Source organism: Aspergillus ambiguus, assembly GCF_047715705.1.
Source record: "Aspergillus ambiguus strain CBS 117.58 unplaced genomic scaffold BDV59scaffold_55, whole genome shotgun sequence".
Lineage (NCBI taxonomy): Eukaryota > Fungi > Ascomycota > Eurotiomycetes > Eurotiales > Aspergillaceae > Aspergillus > Aspergillus ambiguus.
This window is the reverse complement of record NW_027395568.1, coordinates 108,347-132,659: the sequence shown is the minus strand read 5'-3', so window position 1 is coordinate 132,659 and position 24,313 is coordinate 108,347. Positions and strand designations below refer to the sequence as shown.

At 49.1% G+C, this 24,313-nt stretch overlaps 8 protein-coding genes across 8 annotated transcripts; 5 read left to right on the top strand and 3 right to left on the bottom strand.

The window, feature by feature from the left end:
- Window positions 1-825: 825 nt before the first annotated feature.
- On the bottom strand, window positions 826-2,100 carry BDV59DRAFT_206091 (glucarate dehydratase family protein; the record flags this gene model as incomplete). Its single annotated transcript, XM_073694742.1, has 1 exon — window positions 826-2,100. One exon carries the CDS (start codon window positions 2,098-2,100, stop codon window positions 826-828), a length of 1,275 nt encoding a protein of 424 aa, XP_073543271.1.
- A 399-nt stretch (window positions 2,101-2,499) lies between these two features.
- Window positions 2,500-4,356, top strand: BDV59DRAFT_211104 (major facilitator superfamily domain-containing protein; the record flags this gene model as incomplete). The annotated part of the gene is made up of 5 exons (XM_073695731.1): window positions 2,500-2,756; window positions 2,817-2,961; window positions 3,022-3,199; window positions 3,253-3,689; window positions 3,743-4,356. The coding sequence occupies exons 1-5, from the start codon at window positions 2,574-2,576 to the stop codon at window positions 4,354-4,356; spliced, it is 1,557 nt and encodes a 518-aa protein (XP_073543270.1). The 5' UTR covers window positions 2,500-2,573.
- Window positions 4,357-4,740: 384 nt separating this feature from the next.
- BDV59DRAFT_211102 (dihydrodipicolinate synthase family protein) lies at window positions 4,741-5,685 on the bottom strand (the record flags this gene model as incomplete). Its single annotated transcript, XM_073695730.1, has 1 exon — window positions 4,741-5,685. The coding sequence occupies one exon, from the start codon at window positions 5,683-5,685 to the stop codon at window positions 4,741-4,743; it is 945 nt and encodes a 314-aa protein (XP_073543269.1).
- A 1,571-nt stretch (window positions 5,686-7,256) lies between these two features.
- Window positions 7,257-8,600, top strand: BDV59DRAFT_138842 (glycosyltransferase family 34 protein). Its single transcript, XM_073687122.1, has 2 exons — window positions 7,257-7,810; window positions 7,859-8,600. The coding sequence occupies exons 1-2, from the start codon at window positions 7,452-7,454 to the stop codon at window positions 8,556-8,558; spliced, it is 1,059 nt and encodes a 352-aa protein (XP_073543268.1). The 5' UTR covers window positions 7,257-7,451; the 3' UTR covers window positions 8,559-8,600.
- A 1,986-nt stretch (window positions 8,601-10,586) lies between these two features.
- On the top strand, window positions 10,587-13,305 carry BDV59DRAFT_211100 (Zn(II)2Cys6 transcription factor; the record flags this gene model as incomplete). The annotated part of the gene is made up of 5 exons (XM_073695729.1): window positions 10,587-10,690; window positions 10,767-11,513; window positions 11,572-12,006; window positions 12,056-12,464; window positions 12,513-13,305. The coding sequence occupies 5 exons, from the start codon at window positions 10,587-10,589 to the stop codon at window positions 12,996-12,998; spliced, it is 2,181 nt and encodes a 726-aa protein (XP_073543267.1). The 3' UTR covers window positions 12,999-13,305.
- A 1,742-nt stretch (window positions 13,306-15,047) lies between these two features.
- BDV59DRAFT_188534 (uncharacterized protein) lies at window positions 15,048-17,487 on the top strand. The gene is made up of 3 exons (XM_073691438.1): window positions 15,048-15,297; window positions 15,361-17,264; window positions 17,340-17,487. The coding sequence occupies exons 1-2, from the start codon at window positions 15,188-15,190 to the stop codon at window positions 16,838-16,840; spliced, it is 1,590 nt and encodes a 529-aa protein (XP_073543266.1). The 5' UTR covers window positions 15,048-15,187; the 3' UTR covers window positions 16,841-17,264; window positions 17,340-17,487.
- A 601-nt stretch (window positions 17,488-18,088) lies between these two features.
- Window positions 18,089-20,050, top strand: BDV59DRAFT_188533 (glycoside hydrolase family 76 protein). Its single transcript, XM_073691437.1, has 4 exons — window positions 18,089-18,273; window positions 18,358-18,602; window positions 18,662-19,111; window positions 19,173-20,050. Exons 1-4 carry the CDS (start codon window positions 18,171-18,173, stop codon window positions 19,749-19,751), a joined length of 1,377 nt encoding a protein of 458 aa, XP_073543265.1. The 5' UTR covers window positions 18,089-18,170; the 3' UTR covers window positions 19,752-20,050.
- Window positions 20,051-20,466: 416 nt separating this feature from the next.
- On the bottom strand, window positions 20,467-21,801 carry BDV59DRAFT_206084 (DUF4419 domain-containing protein; the record flags this gene model as incomplete). Its single annotated transcript, XM_073694741.1, has 1 exon — window positions 20,467-21,801. The coding sequence occupies one exon, from the start codon at window positions 21,799-21,801 to the stop codon at window positions 20,467-20,469; it is 1,335 nt and encodes a 444-aa protein (XP_073543264.1).
- Between the last annotated feature and the right edge of the window lie 2,512 nt (window positions 21,802-24,313).

Here is a 24,313-nt window from a genome sequence, read left to right as displayed (position 1 = left end):
CAACATAACGCTTCACCAGCGAGGGGTCCAGCGTCATGTTCTAAATCCCACCCGTCGCAACTCAATGACGAGCAGGAGTGCCAGAATTGCGGTTTAGAGCAAACAGACGCTGCAGCCGCTCCTGATATTGGCAGGACAAGCACGGCGCCGAATCCATCGGCGCCGCCAACTTGGAGGAGAGGCAACCTGTGCGGGAATTTACCTTGGATCAGCAGTAGATCAAAAAATCGGTGCCAGCGGAGTAGGTCTCAATAGACACTTACTCGCGAAGGGGGGTTGCTTAGAGAAGGAGTTTGGATTGGGCTGAATTGGCCGTATTCTTTGACTTGAATCACACGCGCGGTGGTTGGTGCAATGAGTATAGCAAATCGATGTGGCAGAAAGCGAGGGACTAATGTGGCCGTTTGATGTACAGAAGTTTAAGTGTGCAAAGAGACTTGACCTAGTCTTTCGGGACGAACAGAATTTCGGGAATAGTCTATCAATGCGTGCTGTAGCATCGTGTGATGATTACTTTATTATTATAGCAAAAGGAATATCCAAGCCCATTTTTTTGCCTGGAATGTGACCTTTTATCCTTCATAACTAATTCTTACAGTATAATAGACTTTCTTCATCATCAACTTTTTCGTTCCATAGACACCATTATCAATAATAACTACCAGATATCGAGACCAATCCAGCATACAGGTAGCCTCTCCTTCCAGTTCAGTCTCATATTCTTGCTGTCTATGCGAAGCAGGTTTCTCGCCACTCGACGACAACATCCTATCCCGGTTGAGTGATCACATCCCTATGTACACCTTTCAATAACATTCGTTATTATCACCATTTGGGAACTTCAGATGAGAACCTTGGTTGGTATTTTTGCATATACTTTGTATCATTCCTTTCTCGTATGCCGCAGTGGAGATATTGTTGGTGAAGTGATGCCAACTTTTCTCTGTCAAGCTCAACTCCGAGGCCTGGCGCCGTGGGCACGACAACTCCACCATCGACCCATTTGAGAGCACCACTGACAATTACGTCTTCATCTCGTCGCTTCCAGGGCCAATGAGTGTCGCAGGCGTAATCAAGATTGGGGGTCGTGGAGGCAAGATGTGTCATGGCAGCAAGTGAGATTCCCAAGTGGCTGTTGGAATGCATCGAAAGTCGCATATTCCACGTTGCACAAATAGATCCCAGTGTCTGAGATTTGCGCAGGCCACCCCAGAAATGGTGATCTGACAAAATTACCTGCACAGAGTTTTGCTTTATAGAAGCGGGAATATGATCAAACGCGACCACGGCCATGTTCGTTGCCAATGGCATAGCCGCTTCCTTGGATACTGCAGCCATGCCTTCGATTCCGGGTGTCGGGTCTTCCAGATATTCCACGATGCCCTCTAATTCCTTGGCCACCCATTTAGATGTCTCGATGGACCATGCAGCATTTGGATCCAGTCTCAGGGGAAGTCCAGGGAATGTGCTATGGAGAGCTTTGATGGCTTCGATCTCCTCTGCTGGTGGAAAAACACCCCCCTTAAGTTTAATAGCGTTGAAGCCATATTCATCTATGATTTTGCGGGCTTGGTTTACGATATCAGTCGGGTCGAGAGCTTTTCCATACTCATCATCGTCTGCTTCGCCGGGATGCCTTGCCCACTTGTAGAAGAGATATGCGGAGTACTGAACATTGTCTCTGACACGACCGCCAAGCAATTCACTCACAGGAATACCTGCTAGCTTTCCTTGTATATCGAGACACGCAACCTCGAAGGGAGAGAACACCTTGTCAGCAACCGAGGCGGTGGTGACCATACCTGCCATACCATCGCCACCAGTAATAGTATCGCCAATCAAACTGTTCATACAATGCTTGTAGATCAAATTTGTGTTATACACTGAGCAGCCCTTCAGCCACCGAGCGGCTTTCTGGAGGCGATTTAGGTGAGTTGAATCGCCGTATGTTTCCCCCAAGCCGTAAGTATCATCCGTGATGACCTCAATTATGCTGCGTAATGCAAAGGGTTCATGCACGCCAACACTATTAAGTAGAGGCATGTCATGGAATGCCACTGGTGTAATGACGATATCCTTGATAATAGCACGTGCAGACATGGTTTCTGACCCGGGGTCACAGTATAATGATCACTCGGGTGTCTAGTGCCCGAGACCCCAGGGCCATTTAATGGCCGTCAGGCTTAATCACGATTATCTTGGCAGCACTCTGGTCTGGGGAAAATGGCAGATCGCAACCGTGCGTTTGCGGGGTATTGAGTCGGAAAAGCATGTAGCGTTTCCGTTTCCTCATATCCTCCGTATTAGTCTCCAATGATGAGAGACCTCTACCTGGACACTTATCCGCACTGCTTTCGTCCGGCTATCAACAGGCCAAAGTGGCGCTACCGTAATTGTCTCATAATCTTTGCATGGCGCCATAGATAATTTAAAACCAAGTAGGCATCGCTCTAAAAATCAGTTGACTGTCTCCACAAAATTGCCAGTCAAAGTGATAGTCTTCAACGCATATTCTTTGCACTGCGTGGGAAGTTGTCAAGGCAAAACTTGAGCACACGGACTGATCTGCCATCATGGCACATGGGAAGTTAGAAAGCAAACATGACCTCGAGACCGCTGATTTGAAGCCTTCCCATGTCGAGGACATTTCCCAACCCGTTGAAATTGGTGCGTTCCGCGTTGTTGGTTTAAGCACGGACGAGGTAGATTTCTATTCCAACTTCCCAGAAAAAAAGCGGGATAAAATTTTCTGGAAGGTAACCACACTCCACTAAGGCGTTACTGGAAACTATTCAGGTGACTAACTACTGATGGAGGTTGATATTCGCCTCGTTCCTATGCTTGCTCTTCTATACCTGATCAGTCATATTGACCGCGCAAACATTGGAAATGCCAAGATTGAAGGCATGATACAGGATTTAAACATGACGGGAGTGCAGTACAACACTGTTCTTTCGATCTGTGAGTGTTTACATAACTGTACCTCGGAGGTTTCAGAGATGAAGAACTGACAGCAGGCAGTTTTTGTTCCTTATGTGCTATTGGAAGTCCCGAGCAATATGCTGCTTAAGAAATTTAAGCGGCCTTCTACGTACCTTGGCATTCTTGTCTTTTCATGGGGAGTTGTGATGACTTGCACGGGCGTTGTCAAAAATTTCGGCGGGTTGATGGCGGTACGGGTGCTGCTCGGGATTTTTGAGTCTGTCGCCCTCGTCTTACCACTATGTTCTTACACTAACGTTCTCCTAACAGGGCCGGGTTTTTCCCAGGAGCTATCTATCTTTGCTCCTACTGGTACATGCCCAAAGATTTGGCTCTCCGTATCTCATTTTTCTACTGCGCCAGCGCCTTATCCGGTGCTTTCTCTGGCCTGCTGGCTGCTGCCATCGCTCGAATGGACGGCATTGGTGGTGTAGAAGGCTGGCGGTGGATCTTTATTTTAGAAGGCCTTGCTACAGTAGTCCTTGGAGTGGCTTGCTTCTTCTTGCTTATTGACACCCCGACACTATCCAAGCGTTGGCTATCGCCCGAAGAGATCCGATATCTTGAGCTTTCAATGCTTGTCAAGCAAGGGGGAAGGGTTGATCACGAGTCGAATTTTCAATGGAGAGACTTGAAAATGGTACTCACAAACTGGAGAGTTTACATGCAGGCTTATTTCTTGTTTGCTCAGTCGGCACTTTCATATGGTGGGCTCACTACTGATTGACGTGAAAGAGCGTACTGCTAATTTCTCTGCCAGGCACTAAATTTACTCTTCCTACCATCACAAAAGCGATGGGATTTAACGACACAGATGCTCAGCTGACATCTGCACCACCCTATGTTGCTGGTGCCATATCAGCTATTGTATTCGCTAAACTTTCGGATCGGTTCTTCTGGCGAATGCCCTTTGTGGTGATCCCCATGGTTATCGTTGTGGTAGCTTACGCCGTAATAGTATCATTAAAAGGAGCCCTTGAAGCGAACCGGGGCGTCGCTTACTTTGCGGTTGTTTTGGCTGTTATAGGTATCTACCCGATCCAGGCAGCAGCAGCGTCCTGGAACGCTAACAACATCGCTCCCGCATCTCGACGCGCCATTGGCATTGCACTTATGAACTGTGTTGGAAACACGGGAGGAATTCTCGGAAGCTTCATGTATCTTGAGAAAGAAAGCCCCAAATACTACACGGGATTTGGGATTAGTCTAGCACTTGGTGGTTCGGGGATTTTCATGGCGCTCGCTCTTGAATGGACGTACAAGATGGCAAATGCCAAGAAGGCCGAGCTTGCACACGACGCGAGAAACAGGTACACCGAGGAGGAACTGTTCGACATGGGTGATAGGTCTCCACTGTTCAAACATATTTTGTGAGCAAGGACTTGGGAATTGTTGGAAAGTATCTACCACAAGATAGGTTACTCGGAGCTTTCGCGGAGGGTACTACGGACATCAAAAATCTGTTGAATGACTTACCATTACCCCATCGTACCTGTGTTCACGGTCAAAATACAGGTCCCCTAGTAAGTTATATCAGTAATGATGACAGAAAGATGGTACTTAGCCCTAAAAACATAGCCCCAGAACATTCATAACGTCGTGATAACACCATATACTGTCGCAGCCTAGAAAACTGCGCTTGCTTAGATATGCTCTACATTACTTCGTATGACAGACTGCTCCCATTCGCGATGATGGATTTCGATATGTCTCTTCTCAGGTGCCCCGACATATCATGTGCTGCTCTACCTAGAATAGTTACAGGCTTGCCTCGATGCTGACCAAAACTGCAATTTGATCCTGGATGCTCTTCCGCTCTATCTCTGACGGTTCCTTGTATGGTCGTCTGGGCTTCAGCTTCTCCATTGCCTTCCCAATCCGGGCTGCAGGAGCCGTGGTCAAGGCTGCTGCGTATTTCACAGATGCGATGCCAGCCTTACAAGGCTGTTCTGCAAGCGCTGCCTTTTTATGCAAGTCCATAGCCTCTTGATACTTTCCAGATTTATACAAATTATAGATGTGGACGATCGTCTTAGGGAAAACGTTAGCGAAGCCGGCAATGGTCCCAGCAGATCCAGCAGCCAACCCTCCGATAAGAAAGTCGGATTGTCCTCCAAAAGTAGCGAACTCTTCGGGCTTAAACTCGGCGGCCAGTCGAGTAATCTTGGCCACGGAACCACATGTCAACTTCACACCCACGATGTTGTTATGTTTCCTTGCCAGTTCAGTGATTGTCGCTGAGTCTAAGTCAATCCCATTGCAGACAGCTGGGAAATTGTAGATGACAATAGGCAACGGACTCTCTTTTGCTATATCATCAAAAAAATTGTTGATGACAGCACTTGTTGTTTGCCTCCCAAAATAAGCTGGTGGTAAAACAAGAGCGTAGTTGGCACCAGCATCAACTGCATCCGCAATGAAATCCAAGACTTGCTTGGTCGAATGGCCACTTACTCCGGCCATGATAGGGTATGAGGGCCCGCATGCTTTTCTAGCAGTTTCCAGCAGAGTCTTGCGCTCTTCACGGGTCAGGAGAAAGGTCTCAGAGTTGGTCCCAAGAACAACGAGTCCACTAAGCCCCGATTTGGACAGATACGCGTAATATGCTGCTTGAGATTCTGTCTGCAGTGAGTCTGTGGCGTGGTCGAAGAAAGTGATTGCCGGGGCCCAAACTCCTGCGGGAGGGACTCTAGGTAGACCCATGGTAGCTGTAAGCTTGATTTCCAATGTATGACATGAGAACATGTCCCGCGCCTGGTTTATTAGACACCGAGTGTTTTTGAGTGTTGTGCCTCCTCAGATCCGTGTGTGGATATCCGCCCTCGGGCCGAGCACATTTATCCGTCTACTTTGGATATAACCTTAATTGGGATATGAGCTGCTGGTGTCACTGCCCATTCCTGGCATCCCACAGTTTGCGGACACATAAGAAGCCGGAAGGATGGGGAAACGATCCGCGGATATAGGGTACCTAGGCGCGGAGTATACCTTGCCTGCGACGGATAACGAAACGTTACATTTCCGTCAGTGACCTGCATTACAGCCTGCCCCCGTGGGCTTTCCCTTAATTCCTGAATATCATTCGACAGGTGTCAGAATCATAATTTCAACATAGGAGGACATTTCTTCCTAGTTGATTGTCCTATGCTCAGTCACTACTGTCCGTCGGTTCTCAAGTCCAGCGTGGTACGGCGTCATACAAAACATGTGCCGATAGATGATGTTGAGCCAACTAAGGGATGAAAACCTCTGAATTCATGGCCTAACTAGAAACTCCTCCAAGCGGGAGCTTTCTATTATAGAAAGTGTGGGTAACAAGAAGCGAGGGGCGTGACCCCCCGGCCTATGGTTGGTGGGCGGGGTGCCCCAACATTCAATGTTGAGAAAGCAATTGATGGGTTCTACGTATATTGGAGATATATACCCAGAATGACTAGTTGGTGCATGGCTATATATATACATATTCCAACACAATGAATGGTGTAGAGGAGGACGAAGAGATCGAACTTTGATGAACACGCCGTATATTTGTGGGTCGAAGGCGGTGAGAAGAAATGGGGGGGGGGTAGAGGCCCCAGGGCTGTCTGTATATTAGGTAAGCGAGCCGTGAGGCTAGTTATCTCAAGTCCGGAGAGGCCTCCGTCTATGCGCTTCCATCGTACCTACTCCCCAAGGTTGGCAAGGAGATTGATACACAAAGTGTCCAGATGACTGTCCATAAGCAGATCACCTAGGGTGATGGGGGCACTATCATGTGCATTCCTTGATTAACGTTGAACGAGACCCTTAAATGTCATTACGCTTCTCAGAGAATGACCCCACGAGGCGGGTTTTGCATGAGTCCTGGGATATAGGTCTTGAAATATAACTTTAGCCCTTCTGATATGTCCTTAATAATAGTAGAGTTACTACGTATCATTAATTAATTAAATAGATAATCTTCCATCACTTTTCTCGTCAGCCTTACCCGTGCATCATACTGGGGCTACTACTCTTAAATAGCCAAGAGAATTTACATATTCAAAGGGGAACTTTGGGATCCTGCAACGTTACCAAAACCGTCCTGGGATATAGGCGCATACTAATATGTCATACGTTTAGTGCAAGATAGGTGTCAGATGGTGGAGTAGCACCAAAAACAAGGCCGCATCAGTTCCAAGAGAACCAATGGTCAGAGTGCAGACCTATAAATAGACTCTAGACTGTTTGCTAGACCCCATTTAAACGATACAAAATGAGAATCGATAACCATGTTGAGGTGATGGCCGGAAACAGCCTATCCGGATGCGGAAAACTAGGAACGAACACTGACCCACCGATCTAGATCCAGGATAGGACACTGTCAAGAAACCCCACGATGAAACAAGAGCGGACCTTAATATGGCTCCCCCTTTGATTGATATTTGCTTCCACGGCCCTCTATGTGGACTTTCGTGATAATACTTTCCGTCATCTGATAATAGTCCACCATGATCGCGCTTCGGCAGCCTTCCCACCGACGACCATTATCGATTGTCCTAGGCGTATCGCTGCTTTTGTTCATTTTCTGGATTAGCTCAGACTATTGGCGTACAGAAAAATGGCAGCCTAGTCCGCCGGGCACCGGCTCCGGACGAGTCGCTAAAGTGACCATGCTCTACGGCAAACGAAACTCGTTATATGAGCGAGCAGTGCGCAGTCACCAGCGCCATGCGAATCGATGGGGATATCCAATGTATGTGTTACGGGAAGATATCTCGGTCGGCTTCTGGAATAAGCCAAGTTATCTACTATCTTTGGTCATCCAGGAGTTAACCAAGCCTCCTAACGAGCGCGTGGAGTGGTTGATGTGAGTGATTGTCGCCAGTGTAATGTCAGTGAGCTAATGTAACCACAGGTGGGTTGACGCAGATTCAATTATCCTTAATGATGATCTTCCGGTCGAGATATTCCTCCCTCCGCCGGATATCACCGATGTTCATATGGTGACAGCGAAAGACCAGAATGGACTCAACACAGGGATCGTCTTCTTCCATGTGCACCCGTGGACGATCAGCATGCTGGTAGAAACACTCGGTCACCCGTTATACAAACCAGAGATTGATCTAGGTCGCTCCGCCGACCAGGAGGCTATGGCCCGCGTGCTGAACAAGACGGAAGGCGGGCCTGACAAGCGCGGATACAAGGACGGGCTAATCTATTTACCCCGGCCATGGATCAACACGTACGAATGGCACCACGCGTATGAAGGAAAACGCGGTAATCTACTCGTTCATTTTCCAGGTCTTGAGGAGGACCGATGGAGCCACATGTCCAAGTGGCTGAATATCATGGAATATACTCCCGAGAAATGGCGGATGCCCCTTGAAGAAACCGAGTATTACACAAAGACTACGGAGTTCTGGGACCAGGTGCGAACAGCTAAGCAGGTTATCAATGCGACCGAGGAGAAGATTAAGTCACCCTCGCTTAAGAGCCGGAAACAGGTGGAAGAGGGCCTGCGCGGGCTGAAGAGCGTGCTCTACGAGGAGGCGGATAACATAGAGTTATTACGCCAACGAATTAATGACTTGAATACTGCCGCGCATTTTGAGTGATAGCTAAGCGATAATTCTATAATGTATATCGTTCTTATTTTGTCTATTTCATTGTAGCAGCAGAATTCATATACCCGAAATAGCCGACAGAGCGCCTACAGCCCAGGTGTGCTCGACCACCCCCTGAAGCTAAATATCCACAGACAGGGAATATCTTTAGCAATAAGCAAGTGCTCAGGTTCCCGGTTCTTTCTGCCACGTGCTTGATTGTTACAAGTCTCTGGATGGCCACCTGACAGAAGCGAAGCTCTATGTCCCTACCTCCCAGAAAAGCCCAGCCTGTATGTCGAGGATATTACTTATTTTTTTCTGTGTGTGTTTAACATAGTATAATTCCTTCGTTATCCTCTATTAAAATTGTTATTTTCCAAGCCAACTTCACGAAGGAGATAGCCAAGCAGAACGTAAAGGACAAAATGTATACAATTTGTTCGATTTACTTGTGTTTGTGTGTACTACCTGATACCCCAAACTGCTCAGAAAGATAGACACTGCCTGGGTACGTACTTCCGTGTGTTGCTTACCGTCAATATATATGTATAAGCACGAGGGGCGAGCCGCTGTCAGTAATTTATGTTTTGAATGAGAGCAGTTACGGGCACTGCGCCACGTCACAACTGTCGTAGCCAGTCACTGGAAAAAAGATTGGAAGCATCCGCTGATGGGATTTTACCTTACCTAAATTCTAAAATTCTTCTTTATATCATACGCGCGGCACTATCCGCAGCTAGCTATATTATAGTAGTGGCTATCCTTACCTAGGTAAACTAAGAGACGTAATTCTACTAAGATAGGTTCGCCTACAGCTTTTGTAGTCCCAAAATAAACATTCAGTAATAAATTGACCCTTACATTTGCAAAAAGATATAGTGGAACCTAGCCACCATAAGCAAAACCTATATCAAAGCACAAAGAAGGACGGTTTTCCATAGCAGGGGTCGGCAGTGGGTTCCGATATTGCTGATTTCTCCTGACCCATCCCATTTATTGCGTCTCGGAAATTTTGGCAGAGCAGTCTGCGACTTAGAGAACCCTCTTCATAGTGGTTGAGGGCATGATATTAGTATACTCCTCTGTACTATAAAGATCCATATTGTATATACTAGTCCCAGTCATATTAATGTTATCTCTAATTCGGTCCTTTTATGCGCTCCTCTCTTAGTCAGGGCTCAACCCACGTAATATTGAACGGTACATCCACGTCCTTGAACTCTTCGGGTTATTTGTAGATAAATGACTGTACTTTGTCTGGGATACTGATATGAAGTTGGACTTGGGAGGACTTTGACTGCAGCCCCAAGCTCCTGCCTGATAGAGTATGGGTTCTGCTAGAGGTTGTAACTCACTGTACTAAGAATGATTTATTGGCTTTAGGAACCGTGTGGAGATTCTAAGACTATACAAATCCCAGCCTCCCATTAAACAAGGAACACGAAAATGATCTTGTTCAAATGTCACTTAGACATAGTGAATACCATCCCAAAATTTACATATCTCTTACCGAGTCTGACTGGTTGGGGGAGAGGCTTGTCGATATAAAGCCCAAGCAGTAACGTGCATGAAACCACCTCTGCATTTATATCTTCACCTCAAGGGGGTTCAACGGTTAAAGTCCTCAGGCGTGGGGGGGGGTTCGTGACGTTCTACCCCACCTCCTAAGCTACGGACCAAAGGACCTGGAATGTGAATAGGTCTAAAATCAATTGGAAAGGGAGCATTATACAGTGGTAAGGGCAAGATTTATATTCCGGTAGAAATTTATTGGTCTTTTCACGACCTATCTTTCAAGGTTCGGAATTTAGTAGTAATAGTGCAGGGGGCCTGGCGAAATTTACCCGTCCCCAGTCTCCCCCGCATTCGGATGCTTTTCCGCTCGTTCCTTATCCGTCAAACCCGTTCTATTCCTTTTTCCGCATCAAACATGCCTTCTTTGCTTCATGTCATTTTGTGTATACGCATTCACTCGTGTTTTTACTTGATTGTGAGATATCAGGTCCGACATAACAACGTGCTTCGCATCTCCGTCCAATGCCTTTCCCAATAGCGGATAATCGCAGCACCCAACTGTCTAGGAAGCGGAAAAGCAATGGAGGCAGGGTGAGAGTTACTCGAGCTTGTGATCGATGCAAAAAGTGAGAACATGTGGGGATATATGCTGCATGCACTCCGTAGTTAAATATTTCTTACTAACAACTTGCTTTCATGTAGGAGGAAAATCAAATGTAATAACACTCGACCTTGTCAATATTGCGTGCGTGCAAAGGCAACATGCACTTTCAATTCTACATATCTAAGAGGTCGAAAACCCCCCATTCCCCTGACAAGGAATGGCGAAGAGCGAAGTAACTCCGTCACATCGGAAAATATGCTCTCGCCTTCCAAAAGCTCGTTGATCCCCCAACTGCCGCAATCAAATGATCTGTTAGCCACGGAAATATCTCAGAACGACCCAACTAGCTTCCATATTGATGGCCGACGCACATTTCATCATGCTCCCAGCGTCTCGACAGATGAGGGGCTCCCGTCACGGCCCTCCCCGGAGCCGTCCCAAACCGACTTGCAGGGACATTATATTGGACCCGCGTCTGGGGTGTCTTTCTTGCTGAGGATTCAGAAGCGCCTGCACCAGACAATGTCTTTTTCCGAACCCAGTAGTATCTTTACTTTTGGTGATGCACCCCTTGACATTCCTGAGTTCGATCCGTCGTTCTGCATGATGCTTCCCAAGGACGATGCTCGGCGTCTAGTAGACCGATATTTCGATTTCGCTATGCCTACGTACCGCTTTCTACACCGACCCACTGTTGAAGAATGGTTCGACGAGTTTTATGACACTTTAGGTGTTATGCGCGATACTAACAACGCACACGCAAAGGTCGCTTTGCTATTCATGGTTTTCTCTTTGGCAAGAGTCTACATGCCAGATTATGACAAGCCTGGTCCTTCGGACCTGAGGTCTGTAACCATTTTAGCAGTATCAACAGTGGAAATTGTGCTGAGAAGATACATACAGTGCTCGGTATTACCTAGCCGCTGAACATCAACTTGCGAAAGAAAAGGGCTCGATACGTTTAACCAGTGTCCAAGCACGTTTAACCCAGTGCTATTACCTTCTGACTCAGTCTCGAATCAACCACTGTTGGAGCTTATTTGGCACCGTATCGCGTCTGGCGCTGGCTATCGGGCTTAACACGGACCGGTGTCACGATGCACCCGGCGGTATAAGCCTGATCGAAGTGGAGTGTCGTCGCCGTACCTTCTGGTGTGCGTATACCCTGGATGTATACCTAAGTGCTGCTTTGGGTAGGCCCCGGTCATTCCACGACGAAGATATCAATACAGAGCTTCCAGCTTGCGTCGAGGACCGCGACTTAATGTCTAACCATATTGGATCGCCTATCCCAACTAGTCGTCCATCGACTATGCTGGCCCCACTCGCACATATGAAGTAAGTATGGCCCAAATTTCTGATATACGACCAATATATAACAGTGCAGACTTGCTCGTATCATTGGTAGAATATTACGGAACCTTTACTCTATTCGGCCTGTATCGCAGAATCATCGTCTCAATACTGTCAGAACCATCTCTCGGGACTTGAGTGATTGGCGTGCGGAGTTGGCTTGGTTCCTGGATGCTGATATATTGAACACATCACTTCTTTTGCCAATATTTCAGCGTCAGCGTAATGTTCTCAATCTCACATACTGGCAGGCTATAATTCTCACGCACCGGCCGTTTGTCTTGAGTAACTTCGTCCGACTCTCGCAGCAAGCTCAAGCCAATTCCACACATGACAATGCACAGACAGAAGAAAGCGTGGGTCAGTGCCTGAATGCTTCTCTAAAGACAGTGGACATAATAAACGACATCTCCGAAAACCACCAACTCGTCCGCGCCCTGTGGGTTAGTTTTGGATGGCTTGTTTATGCTAGACACACTAACGCTGTCCAGATTACATCATATTTTGCTTTCAACGCAACTGTCATGCTTTACATTTACGTAATACAGAAGCGGGCGTTTCCTTCAGAGGTCTATAGTAGTTACCTCTCTGCGGCTACCCGCTGTCAATCACATCTCCTAGCCATCGCTGAAAGGGGTTCGCTGTCAGAGCGCTACTGCCTTGTTTTGGAGGAATTACGCATTGAAGCAACTCGTCATACGAGTGACATACTTTCGTCTACGAATCCCGTAGAGGATGGGCACGATAGACCACAAACCGAAGAAGCCCTTCAGCCTGAATTGGTTACTATAGAAAACAGTTCTACCCATACAGTTAACTGCCTTGAGTCGATGAATGATGTACCTATTGATTTTTTCAATAGCATACCAACTCTTTCTCTTGAGAGTTATGCGGGATGGGACCACTTTACCTCGATGGTTTCGTCAGGCTTGGGCAACATGGACGTGTTTCCCAATGTTGATTCATTCAGGGACTAAATGTGAGGAGATATTCGTCTGAGTGTATTGGCATTCAGCATCTTGCTACAGCCTTGCATGTTGACGAACTCAACAATATTCCTCCGTTTTATAGTGATACAGTGCCTTAGCATTGAACCTCAGGTTGAATACATTATTTCTTCGCCCAGGGACTTTCAGGGTATCCAACGAATAGTAAATTAGTCCAGTGAGAATGAATGTGCTCTCAGGTATTGACGGAAACTTTCTGTCGCCTCTTAGGCTCGGAATGTGGTGAACGATCTGTCAAGTTCTACTCGAAGCACTCATCAGCTGAAGCGTTGTGCAGTCTTCCGCTTCGGTTACGTGCGGAAGTGGATGCCGAAGGTTCCGGCCGTGTGGGATCGGATCCACTGGTCTCGGCATGGCCGTTACTGTAGTATGGACTGGTACAATCTATAATCAGGTTTGCAACCGAACGACTTCCTAGTTCACATCATATATGTATTAGGAGGAGAATACATGTTGCTCATAGGTAGACAGCCTCTTGCTCCGAAATACTGCACAATATTCGGTACGGGCACAGCGACAAATTCGCTCGTTTCTCGTTTCAGAATAATCCGATGGTGACGTCACCTTGAACAACAGCATGAAGTTCCAAAGCCACATCGGCTCTCAAGTCGAGATTGATTCGCACGTTAATGCTTGAACCGTCCTCCTCATTTTGGACCAGTTTCTTCGTGCCAGCTCCACGGGAAGTTACACCACGATCACCCCACGGTGGTGTGGGCAGTTCATCAACGGCACTGGTAAGTGCAGACTGGGCGTCGTTCACGACTGGCTCGGCTCCTTTCGCGGCGCTCCTGAAACTAGAGGTCAGCACCGCTGGGGAATGAAGGGATCTGAGAAACGTTGATGGGAGGGCTTACATAATAGGCTCTATTCTCGGAATGCTAGGAAGATGGTCTTTCAGATGATAATAAAAACTTCTCGATGAACAGTGGCAGTTGTCGGTTTCGCCGTCTTTAATACCATAACCGTTTACCAGTCCACCTCTGGGTTCGAAATTACATCACGACATAATTAGATAGGTGAGTATGGGTCGTATGCCTTCATAAAGTTCAACTGATGATATCAGCGACGCAGCGTTATAATGCTTGTCTCTTACGGAGCGAGCTCATTGCTAGGAGTAGCCGGTCCCTTTCCTGCCCATGTATATTTCCTCAAGGTTGTACAGCCAACCAGATCAGTAGTCTTTGTTGATTATTATTACCTTCTCTTGACTCCATAACATCACATATTTATAGGCTAACTACTTCACGCTAGTTCTTCCAATCACTACAGATCGTGCAAAATTCGAAAAGACATTATGTAGATAAAGCTATTCATAATTTATTAGGACTTAAATTATACCTGAAAAGGCGATCTAAAGAGTATGACGAAATGCGGATAAGATCCCCGAAATGTGGGGACCAGTTTCCTACAGCATCTAGATTGCAAATCTTATTGATCCACAAAGTCCTTTCCCAAGAGTCCATTTATACTCACATAAGTACCATTACCAATGGAGGGCATGGACTTAATATTCTTGAATTACTGCAGCTTTATTTTGATCATTAAGCATCATAAATTGCGACTTACCTAGATACTTAAAACAGTTCAACGATATATCTTCAGAATATCAATAACACGGCATATGGGCAAGATAATATAGAGGAAACAAGCACGTTAAGCGTCCACAGTAGGCTTGCTAATATCCAGCGCTTGAGTATTACTATACGCTGAAGAGGAGCAGATCCTATTGTGACTAAGATAGGGCTCAGGAAGTCACGCGCCAGGCTGAATGACCCATTATCTACAAGGCTCATCCTTCTTCAACCTCAGCTTTCTTTTTTCCCTGGCCACTCCTTGCTGATGCGCTCCTCCGTCTCCCAACACTCATTCCCTGTCAGCAGGTTGATTGACTTGCTTGCATAATCTGCCCGCAAACCGCAGCACCCTTGGGCGTCCCCGCTGTGGAGCAGCTGTAGGGCGATGGGTGCCTGACCGCCGACTAGCGCCTTTCATTCATTCATTCATCCGTCCGTTCGTTCACGCACCTGTCAGCCTGGTAAACTTCCGATCTCTCCTTCGGTCTCACTCTCTTATATTTCGGCCCATCTTCTGTTGATGCAACGACTGCGATCGCTACCTTCGAATGCGCGCGCCGCGGCCGTGACTCTACCCCGGCCATGTCCTCCGCCCGCCATGACGGCACTAATTTCTGGGGAGTGCTGATCAACTCCGACAAAAGTCCCGCCCCACTACTCGAAGGTCTGTGTCTGGGGATCGCGCAGATAATGGTAGGTCAACAACTCCCGAGGAAGGCAAAGGGAGCCAATACTGAAGTAGGGATTACGAATTAGACCACCTTTGATGATTATGCGACCTCGGATCTGACACCAGAACGACTGGCTGCGTTCTATCGCAAGGTCGGCGGCAATTACGATGTCCTATTCCTCGAGACCAAGCCCTCCGCTCTTTCATTCATCTACCAACGTCTAGGATGCTTCCACAGCATTCAACCCTCTTCCGACCCCTACAAACCACCTTCGATCCCGGCTCTGCAGCCAAACGGATTCGTACGGTGGCAAACAATCCAGCTTCTCCTCGATCCGGAGGAGCATTCGCGGTATCTCCAGGTCGCTGTCGAACTTTGGGATATCCATGCCCCCAGCGGGGAAATATTCCCCAAACCGATACCCCGGGAGGCTTTCCCCAGAGAATCAGACCGAGAGATGGTCAATTGGCACGAAGAGGTCAGCCGGCGCTTTGAGGTCGACTATCGGAAAAAGAACATCCTGCGGTCATCGCCACCTAACTTCGGCACATACCATTTCCACTTCAGCCAGAAAGTTCCTCCAGGCAGGACTGAAGATACTGACTTTCTGCATACTCATCGTACCCGACCAGTGTATCATCGTAACCCTAACAGCGCCAACGAGGTACCGCTATTTTCAGCTCGACACCATCAGCACCATCTAAGCCGAGATCTTCCCCGACGAGCACAGTCAACCTATTTCCCCCGTCCAGAGAATCTCCGCACCGGATACGCATCCCCTCGCGCCCCGTCTCCACCACCTTGGTCTGCCGCTCAACAGCCAAAACCAAAGCAGGCAAAGACTCCACCGTGTTACTCCCGACCTGTTAGTCCCAGTACAGTACCCGTGGATGATGTCTCCGACGCATCTTCAGAAGGCTCCTCCCCCGGTCAGGATTCGCCTCCACGTCCGTCTCGTCATGGCTACTCCTACCACCGCCATCTATCTCCGCCGCGCGCATCTCATGTCCGCCGCCATTCGCATGAAGCATACGCCCGAAAACCACACCGAGACCTTTCTCCGAGCGCACAGCGACACCATGTATATAACCGGGATGCTTACGCCGCCAACCACAGCCGACTATACGACTCAGACGGCGCGCGACGGCCATCTGCAGCAGCAGCGGGCGCTGCTCGGCGCCATCGCCCCACCTGCGGTGAACCTCCAGAGCCAGGCGTTCATCCCGGAGTCAACTTCCACGAGCAAATCTTCAACGACCAGGCAGAAGTCCCCGTTTATGCGTCTCACGGCTTATCACACCGGTATGCTGCAAATCCGTACCTCTCTCGAACGCACGCGGCGGATCTTAAGGACAGCCGGAGGAACAGCTACCATCATCCCCTTGGTCCCGGGACCCCTGGGGGTAGTGCTGAGCGCCCGCGCTTTGCGACAGGGGTTCCGCGGGCATCAGCGAGGTGGGCCGGTGGAGCGGCGCCAGGTTTGCCGAAACGAGGAGTGGCTATTCCCGTGGTGGACGAGGAGTACCCACCGCGAGGCAGAAGATCGACTATGTACGAGCGATGAGTTTTGGTATACGACAGATGGGTATGAGCCCAGGGGTCCGGGTCTGGCGCCGTCTCTTTTTTATGCCTTTTCGGTCTCTCTGGCTTGTTAATCCTTATTGGGCCATATATGACTTACGACATTACGACTAGAGTTAGAATCTTGCATTCTCTGGATACGATGCAGCTCCAGATAGCACGGTAGAAATCGCCGTCATGTTCCTTGCTGGCTGATAGCGTACGGGTGAGGTCGTAGAACAGCGACAATTCTGACCCCCAAAGTCAAACCAAACAGCATATGGGATCAGCAGTCGGGACGTAGAACTGGTTTACCAAACATTTCCTGATGATCGTCGCACGGTCATGGTTAAGGGCAGGTAGCTCGGCATGCGTTGACGTTCAGTGTATATTTAGATCCAGCTGAGCCAGTGTATCGCCAGGGCGCTCTGTAGAAGGAAAATCAGAACGTTGGACAATATGAATACGACAATACCATCGTCGTAGGAAATGGAAGTGCGAACTGCGCTTGCGATGCGGATGAGATGCCGTCCTCGGTCTTGACCGTGAAGTTTCGTCCTTTCGCGAAGACATGTGCCCTTTGTGGTCAGAAAACGCCAAGGGTGTAGGTCTACTGGGTTCCGTTGAACTCGTAGTGTCCACAACTGAATCCATCAACGTCGCGCATGTTGGTGCCTAGGCTTATCCAGGCACTCAAATTCTGAGATGGGTGGTTGCCTGAGGCATCACTAGGCAGCCATATTCTGCTCGATTACGCGATCTGCGATACGGCAGTCTGTCTCGTCGACCTCGCTCTATCTCGATTCTGTATGAGGGATGCTTGGCGAGCGAGAGATTGACTCCGTGGTTTAAGCGGGTATGAGGGAGGGATTGACCGACAATCGCGGGAGATGAACATCGGGAGGGTTCCGATCGATCGCAGGATGAGTCTCCCAGGCGAAGGGGATCTATCAAGGACGATAGGTTTGACATCCTACCAACATCTGATATCCGTAATCATCCATCAATCTACCTAGGGAGGTACGTATCTACCCCCGTTACCCCGTATACCGTATACTCCGGCCTCTCCCACGATAGCCGGATTGGGAAGCGCCAAAAAGCTTAGGCAGAAAAGCCAAGTCCACAGGTGGCTCCACCAATGACGATCCACTTGCATACGTACTTGTCGCCGGTGCACGAATCATCGCCGGGCGCTCCTACCCGCGCGTCCACCTGGGGGCTAATTAAAGCAACTGACTTCTTTCCTCTTTCTCTCGCTTCCTATTCCTCTCCTTCTCTTCTCCTCCTCCTCCCTCTCTCTCTCCCTCCCCCTCTTTCTCTCCCCATCTCCGGTCATGTTTCCCTTCGCCCCGTCACGCTCCCTTCTCGGTCTTCTCCTCGTCTTCGTCGCCCTCTTCTCCCTCGTCCACGCTATCGACATCGATATCAACGATGAACGTACGTCGTCTTCTTTCCCCCCTCTCGGTCCACATCGGTCCCTGATTCCGTCCCGGCGCTAACATCCGTTCCACGCGTCCCCAGAATCCGTCAAGAGTGCCGCTAGCGAAGCCGTCTATGGCGCCATGAAATGGTATGGCGGGAATGAGACTGGCGGTATTCCCGGTGCCTTTCCCGACAAATGGTGGGAGGGAAGTGCTCTCTTCCTCAGCACCCTCCTTTACTGGCACTACACCGGTGATGAGACCTACAACAGTGTTACCAGTCAGGGAATGGAGTGGCAGGCCGGCAATGGAGACTATATGCCCGCCAACTACAGTAGCTACCTGGTACGTGGGCATGGCAGCCCGGGGCCAGCGAAAATGGGCCTTTTACTGACTAGCCATAGGGAAATGATGACCAAGTCTTTTGGGGTCTCTCTGCCATGACCGCCGCCGAAATCAAGTTCCCCGATGTCCAGGATGGATACTCCTGGCTTTCTCTCGCCCAGGGAGTCTTCAACACCCAGATCGCGCGCTGGGACACGAGCAACTGTGGTGGAGGACTTCGCTGGCAGATCTTCCCTTACCAGGCCGGCTACAACATGAAGAATTCCATCTCCAACGGTGGTCTCTTCCAGTTGGCTGCCCGCCTCGCCCGATACACCAACAACGACACGTACAGTGAGTGGGCCGATAAAGTCTGGGACTGGACCGCCTCCACTCCCTTGCTGAACAACAAGACCTGGAACGTGGCCGACTCCACCAACATTGAGAATGGTTGCAAGTCGCAGGGCAACAATCAATGGTCTTATAACTACGGCGCCTACCTCACGGGGGCTGCCTACATGTACAACCATGTAAGCCGCCCTCTCGTCCAGGAAGCCCTTTCCCGCCCGCTAACCAGCCACCTCTTCCTAGACCGAAAAGTCCGAGTGGAAGGACCGGGTCGACGGCCTCCTCGGAGTCACCCTCGACAAGTTCTTCCCGCAGAAGTATGGCGGCAATGTCATGTCCGAGATCCTCTGCGAACCCAAGGAATTGTGCAACAACAACGAGATCCTGTTCAAAGGCTTGGTCACCTCATGGCTGGGCTTCATCGCCATGATCGTCCCCTCGACGTACGACCAGATCCTGCCTAAGCTGCAAGGGTCGGCCCAATCGGCCGCCCAGTCATGCACAGGGATGGGGAACAACAGCTGCGGAGTGCGGTGGTATGAGAATAAATGGGATGGCTGGCATGGCATGGAGGAACAGATCAGCGTCGCCGAGGCTCTGGCCTCCGCTATGCTCAAGTTTGGAACTGGCGACGCCCCGGTCACCTCCACCACCGGCGGCACGAGCTCGAGCGATCCCAACGCAGGGGGGTCGGATTCCAACTCGAATAATGGCCAGTTGAAGCCTATCACTACGGGGGACAAGGCGGGTGCAGGGATTCTGACCGTTGTGTTTGTTGGGCTGTGGGGTGGAATGATCGCCTGGTTGTTCATTGGCGGTTGAAGTGATCGCCCGGAGTTTCGGTTTCATTGCTTTTTCCGGTATACGGCTCTTCGCGGTCCGACCGGGGAGACGTTTTCCTTCCTTTCGTTCCCCGCGAGGCTTTTGTATATAGGGGGTTGGTTCCCCAGTCGCGACTCGTATGAATAGACCGATTGATTTTCATGTCATCTCATGGGGTCCGTCCGTCCTTGCTTGGGAGATTGGCTGGGATCCGGCCAGGAATGCAGGGAGGCAGAAGGGGGATTCAAGGGACGATTCGCAAGGTTGTTCGACGGAGGAACCCATATCCGACGGAGAGGAAAACCAGTTTCTTCATCATTCTTGGATTGGGACTAGAAGAAGGTCATAACCTCCTATCAGCATGTCGCTGCAAGCCATAATATTATTCTAAACATGGTGTCCCCTTCGGTTGATTTTCAAAGATTCTATGAAGTTCTTGCGAGATCGATTATTCAGCCATCGCTCCTGATGATTATGGATTCAAGTAGACACTGGCAGCACTGCCCGGCTTTAAGCAGCCTCTGTCCGCCCTGAAAGGAAAACTGAAATGCCAATCATATAAACAATGGGAACAAAATTGGCAGCACAACACTCGAGATTGGTCACTTTCGCGTGGCTGACAGCCCAACCAAGAAAATCGTTGGAATTCACACCAGGCTTGACTTGTCAAGGCGCCAATCCACCGTGTTGGACCAGATGCGGACGGGACATATAGTCAGAACGCCATGAGCTCATAATATTTTCGTCTTAGTGTTGTTGAGTCGAACCCACTGTCAGAAGCCTCACTCTTAGATATTTCATCCTTAAGCTTCTGGATCTCAAGGGCGCGTTTCTCTGCACATTCTTTGCTTTCGTTCTCATACACCCACCACCCTGACAGGGGCTGAATGGAATCAAGCCCTGCCTCGTTAGTCATAGAAGGACTGTAGGGCATCAGTTCGGGTCCACTCGGCGTCTGTCGGAACAACTGTTCAGTCATGTATTCTGGATTGCCATCTAACATGGCCCCACTGGAAGTGGCTTGGATGCCGACCATCCCAGCCAGCATTGTAGTTTCATGTCTGACCCCATTGTCATTGACAGTAACGGGCACAGAGGAATACCCAGATGGGATGAACTCTGTGCCAAGCTGTCCTGACAAGACATCATCCAATCTGAAGTCCGCATCATGCTCTCCGAGCTCAGGAGAAGAGACGGGACCCCAGCTAGATAATGTCCTTCCCTCCTCATTCCAGAAACAGAAGGCCGTGATCCAGCCAGAGATCCAGGGAGATCCACTTCCACCTGACATGTGTGCACATCTGTTCCAGAAACTCTTCACCTCGGGAGATTCGGGGCTGTCAAACGACAGGACGAAATGATTCAGAATCGGTCGAAGAAGCTGAGCGAAACGCGCAGGCTCATCGCCGAGCTGCTGAAGCTTGTCGAGCTTCTTCATCATATACGCCCAGTCCTCCCGCTCGCCGAGCAAGGTGACGGAAGGGATGCCACACATAAGCGATATTTTGAACGAAAAGTATTTCTGCATCGCACCCATCATCAGAATTGCCGCGACAACGCTGTCAGATTCAGTCGTAGTGCTAAATTTGGGCATGATCCAGCTCCGCAGTTCTGGATCCACCACGTTCTTTTCAATGAGTCTGGTCATTTCGACGGCGAGCGCACCAAAATCTACGGACATTATATTCCCAGCCCCGGTGATTTCCAACTCCCGTCCTTCGTGAGCCACAAAGAATGATCGGAGCTCCTCTGCATGTGCATTAACGAAAAAGCTCAATTGCGAGAGAATCGAGAACCACACGTCTTCCGGTCGGATGGTCAGGTTATGATGATAGCTATAGGCGGAAACCACGGCCCAAACAAAGGCATGTTTTGACGCGGAAATATGCGACGTATTAAAGAGGGTGTCTGGAAATGAGCTCTGTATCACCCCTTGACTGCGACGGTATTCTTTTTCGCACGATTCCTTGAACAAATCGGCGGCTGTAGCTACCTGCGAATTCTTCCATCGACGCGGGGCATGCAGGGCCGTGGCGATTGTGACGGGCATATTAATGAGGGCAAGATATCCAGGCTGGGGTGGGAGTAGACGGCAATAATGCCTGGGTGAGAAGATATCCCAGATATGTGATCGAAAGGACCTTGAACTGTGTTCGGTCAAACCTACGCGAGAAGCAGCGAGGCTGTGCGGCTGAACAGAGTGTAATTTGGGCATTATGCAGATTCTACTCCACCTTACTGTGGCCGGCGACCGTGGATCCCTGATGCGCCTTTTTCGATCGATACCCTAGGGCCGCTAGGTGCAGCAACACCTCATCCTCTATATTATATATTGACGGGCCTTGTATAGGCCCTAGCTTGTGGGTTGAGTCTCTTAGTTTCTAAAATAGGAAAGTGGAACTATCTGAGGTGTGGCCGGGATCCATGGGCCACGTGAGTACTGAGAGATCCTTGGTCCACAGGCGGGTCAACATAAACTCGTGTTCTGGTTGTCCCGCATTTTGTCGCCCTTGACCGTGTTCGACATTTCAGCGAACCTGATCACGAGGATTGCTGGGAGTCGAAGGAAAGCCAACCGATACGTGAGCAGCTCAAGAAGGAGCTCTCGATCTTGACGAAAGGCTCCGAGGTCTGCAAGCGGTTGTTTATTAAGTCCAAGACCAACAACGGTAGGATAGTCTTGCTAGAGCCTAACTCGTTATGAGAGATTAAACCAACCTACAGAGGGCAGCATCGATCCTCTCTTGGTGGATGGTTACCTGACAAGGGAGAGTAAGTATGAACACGTATGGGAGGAGATGGCATTAGTCACGGAAGAATCTGAGCTTTCTGACTCGTCCACTGAAAGAGTAGATCTTCTGAGGGCCTGGACGAGGCTAGCGACGGGCACCCACTTATCCGAATGATGAAGGCAAACTAAGTGTTAGGTCTCTAGAGAAGTCGAAGAAGAAGGGACGGAAAAGTAAAGGTGGAAAGTCGACCATTCCTCTCTGAAACTACTGTGGTTTCAGTGATATGACAGTGGAGGGCTCTCACAGCTATGACTCGTAGGTCCAGAGACGCCTGCCCTAGCCTATAGCAGGATCATTGGATTCGACTATCCGATATTTGCCGGAAGCAGGCACTTCCATTTCGTGTTCAAGAAATTTCTCGCGTGATGGGTCGGTGCTATGCAGATACAAGGAATCTGATCGCACACTTGCTTGCTTAAGTGGATATCGGGTGCTTTTTTTCGGCAGCAGCAACTGCTCGGCAGGGACAAGTATATTCGTAAGGCAGGTACAGGTCCGGCGGAACTGACCGGGGACATCTTCATGAATTTCTAAGCTCCCACCACCATAGATATAGTCAATGAGTCGTTCTAGATGTGCGGCTCTCGTTTTTGTAGTGTTTCTTGTCCTTCGGGTCCTCCCAGCAGCAATCAGACTTCAAGGGGCATGAGCGGATATCGCATCGCATACGGTCATACACAAGTCTCCAAGTTTGGAGGTCGTTCCGTAGTCTCTTCCGCATTATTGTGCCCCCATGCCCAGCCAATATTCCATGCAATTAACTTAGTGCTCAACATTGCCCACCACGACCACACAACAATTAGACGTCGATTAGCGCTACATCCGGAAAATCAATCTATATTAAGTATAGCATATTTGATTCAGTGACCCTGTCAAGGTGTCTCATGAGTGATGGATATACAGGTTATAAACAGTCAAAGCTGTTGGTACCGCAGCCGCAGGCACATTCCTGGAGGCAATTTGCCACACAAACAGTACTAGAAATCAGTAGAATCTACTCGTACGTACATTCATGATATGAAGGGAAGTATAAATCTCTCAGTCATCCTAGGATCTCCTTTTTATCAGGAATAGGAAATAATGTCAAGCAGGCTGAGAATAGTAGCAAATCAAGCTATCTAGCTGCGAGCCATTGGATAATAAACACCTGACGGCCATTGAGATATCCAAGAGCTAGCAAACGTTCTTTCGTAGCGGAGCGAGGAAATTGGCCATACTTAAAAGGGAGCACAACCTTCTCGCCTTCAAAGCATACCCATTGACCTGCTATACCTGAGACATAGCCTGAAAATCTGAAGTTGGACTCACATCAATGCCCTCTCGGAATGGAAGGCCACGGCCGTAACTGAGGCTTCACGACTGCCTAGAAGACTTCGTAGCTGCTCGCCTGGCCCAGCATTCCAGAGCTTGGTGGTTCCTATCAGCGGAGCCTGAGGCGACAGTTCGACCATCTAGCGAGAAGGCCACGGCCATAACCGACCCCGACAGAGACATTGAGATCTTCGCTTAAATGAGTTGCAATTAAGCATCCTGCCATCCCCCGCTGCAAATGATGTTGTCAAAGGTTATGTTCATGATTTCTTCAATTGAGCACATTGGTGACTTGACATAGCCACTTGAATTACCTTGCTCTGCCATATTGTACTTAAGAAGAGCCAGGGCTTGATTGGTAGCTAGACGATAGGTACGAAACGGAGAGAATAATTAATGCCACAAAACTATGGGCTATTTAAGCTGATTAGACGCGCCAAGGCGTACTGGGGGCCAAAG

Coding starts and splice junctions, on each gene's coding strand:
- BDV59DRAFT_188534 (XM_073691438.1), top strand. CDS start 15,188: ATGTCCTCCGCCCGCCATGACGGCACTAATTTCTGGGGAGTGCTGATC. Junction 15,298..15,360: donor CTGGGGATCGCGCAGATAAT/GGTAGGTCAACA, acceptor GATTACGAATTA/GACCACCTTTGATGATTATG.
- BDV59DRAFT_138842 (XM_073687122.1), top strand. CDS start 7,452: ATGATCGCGCTTCGGCAGCCTTCCCACCGACGACCATTATCGATTGTC. Junction 7,811..7,858: donor GAGCGCGTGGAGTGGTTGAT/GTGAGTGATTGT, acceptor ATGTAACCACAG/GTGGGTTGACGCAGATTCAA.
- BDV59DRAFT_188533 (XM_073691437.1), top strand. CDS start 18,171: ATGTTTCCCTTCGCCCCGTCACGCTCCCTTCTCGGTCTTCTCCTCGTC. Junction 18,274..18,357: donor CATCGATATCAACGATGAAC/GTACGTCGTCTT, acceptor ACGCGTCCCCAG/AATCCGTCAAGAGTGCCGCT. Junction 18,603..18,661: donor CCAACTACAGTAGCTACCTG/GTACGTGGGCAT, acceptor GACTAGCCATAG/GGAAATGATGACCAAGTCTT.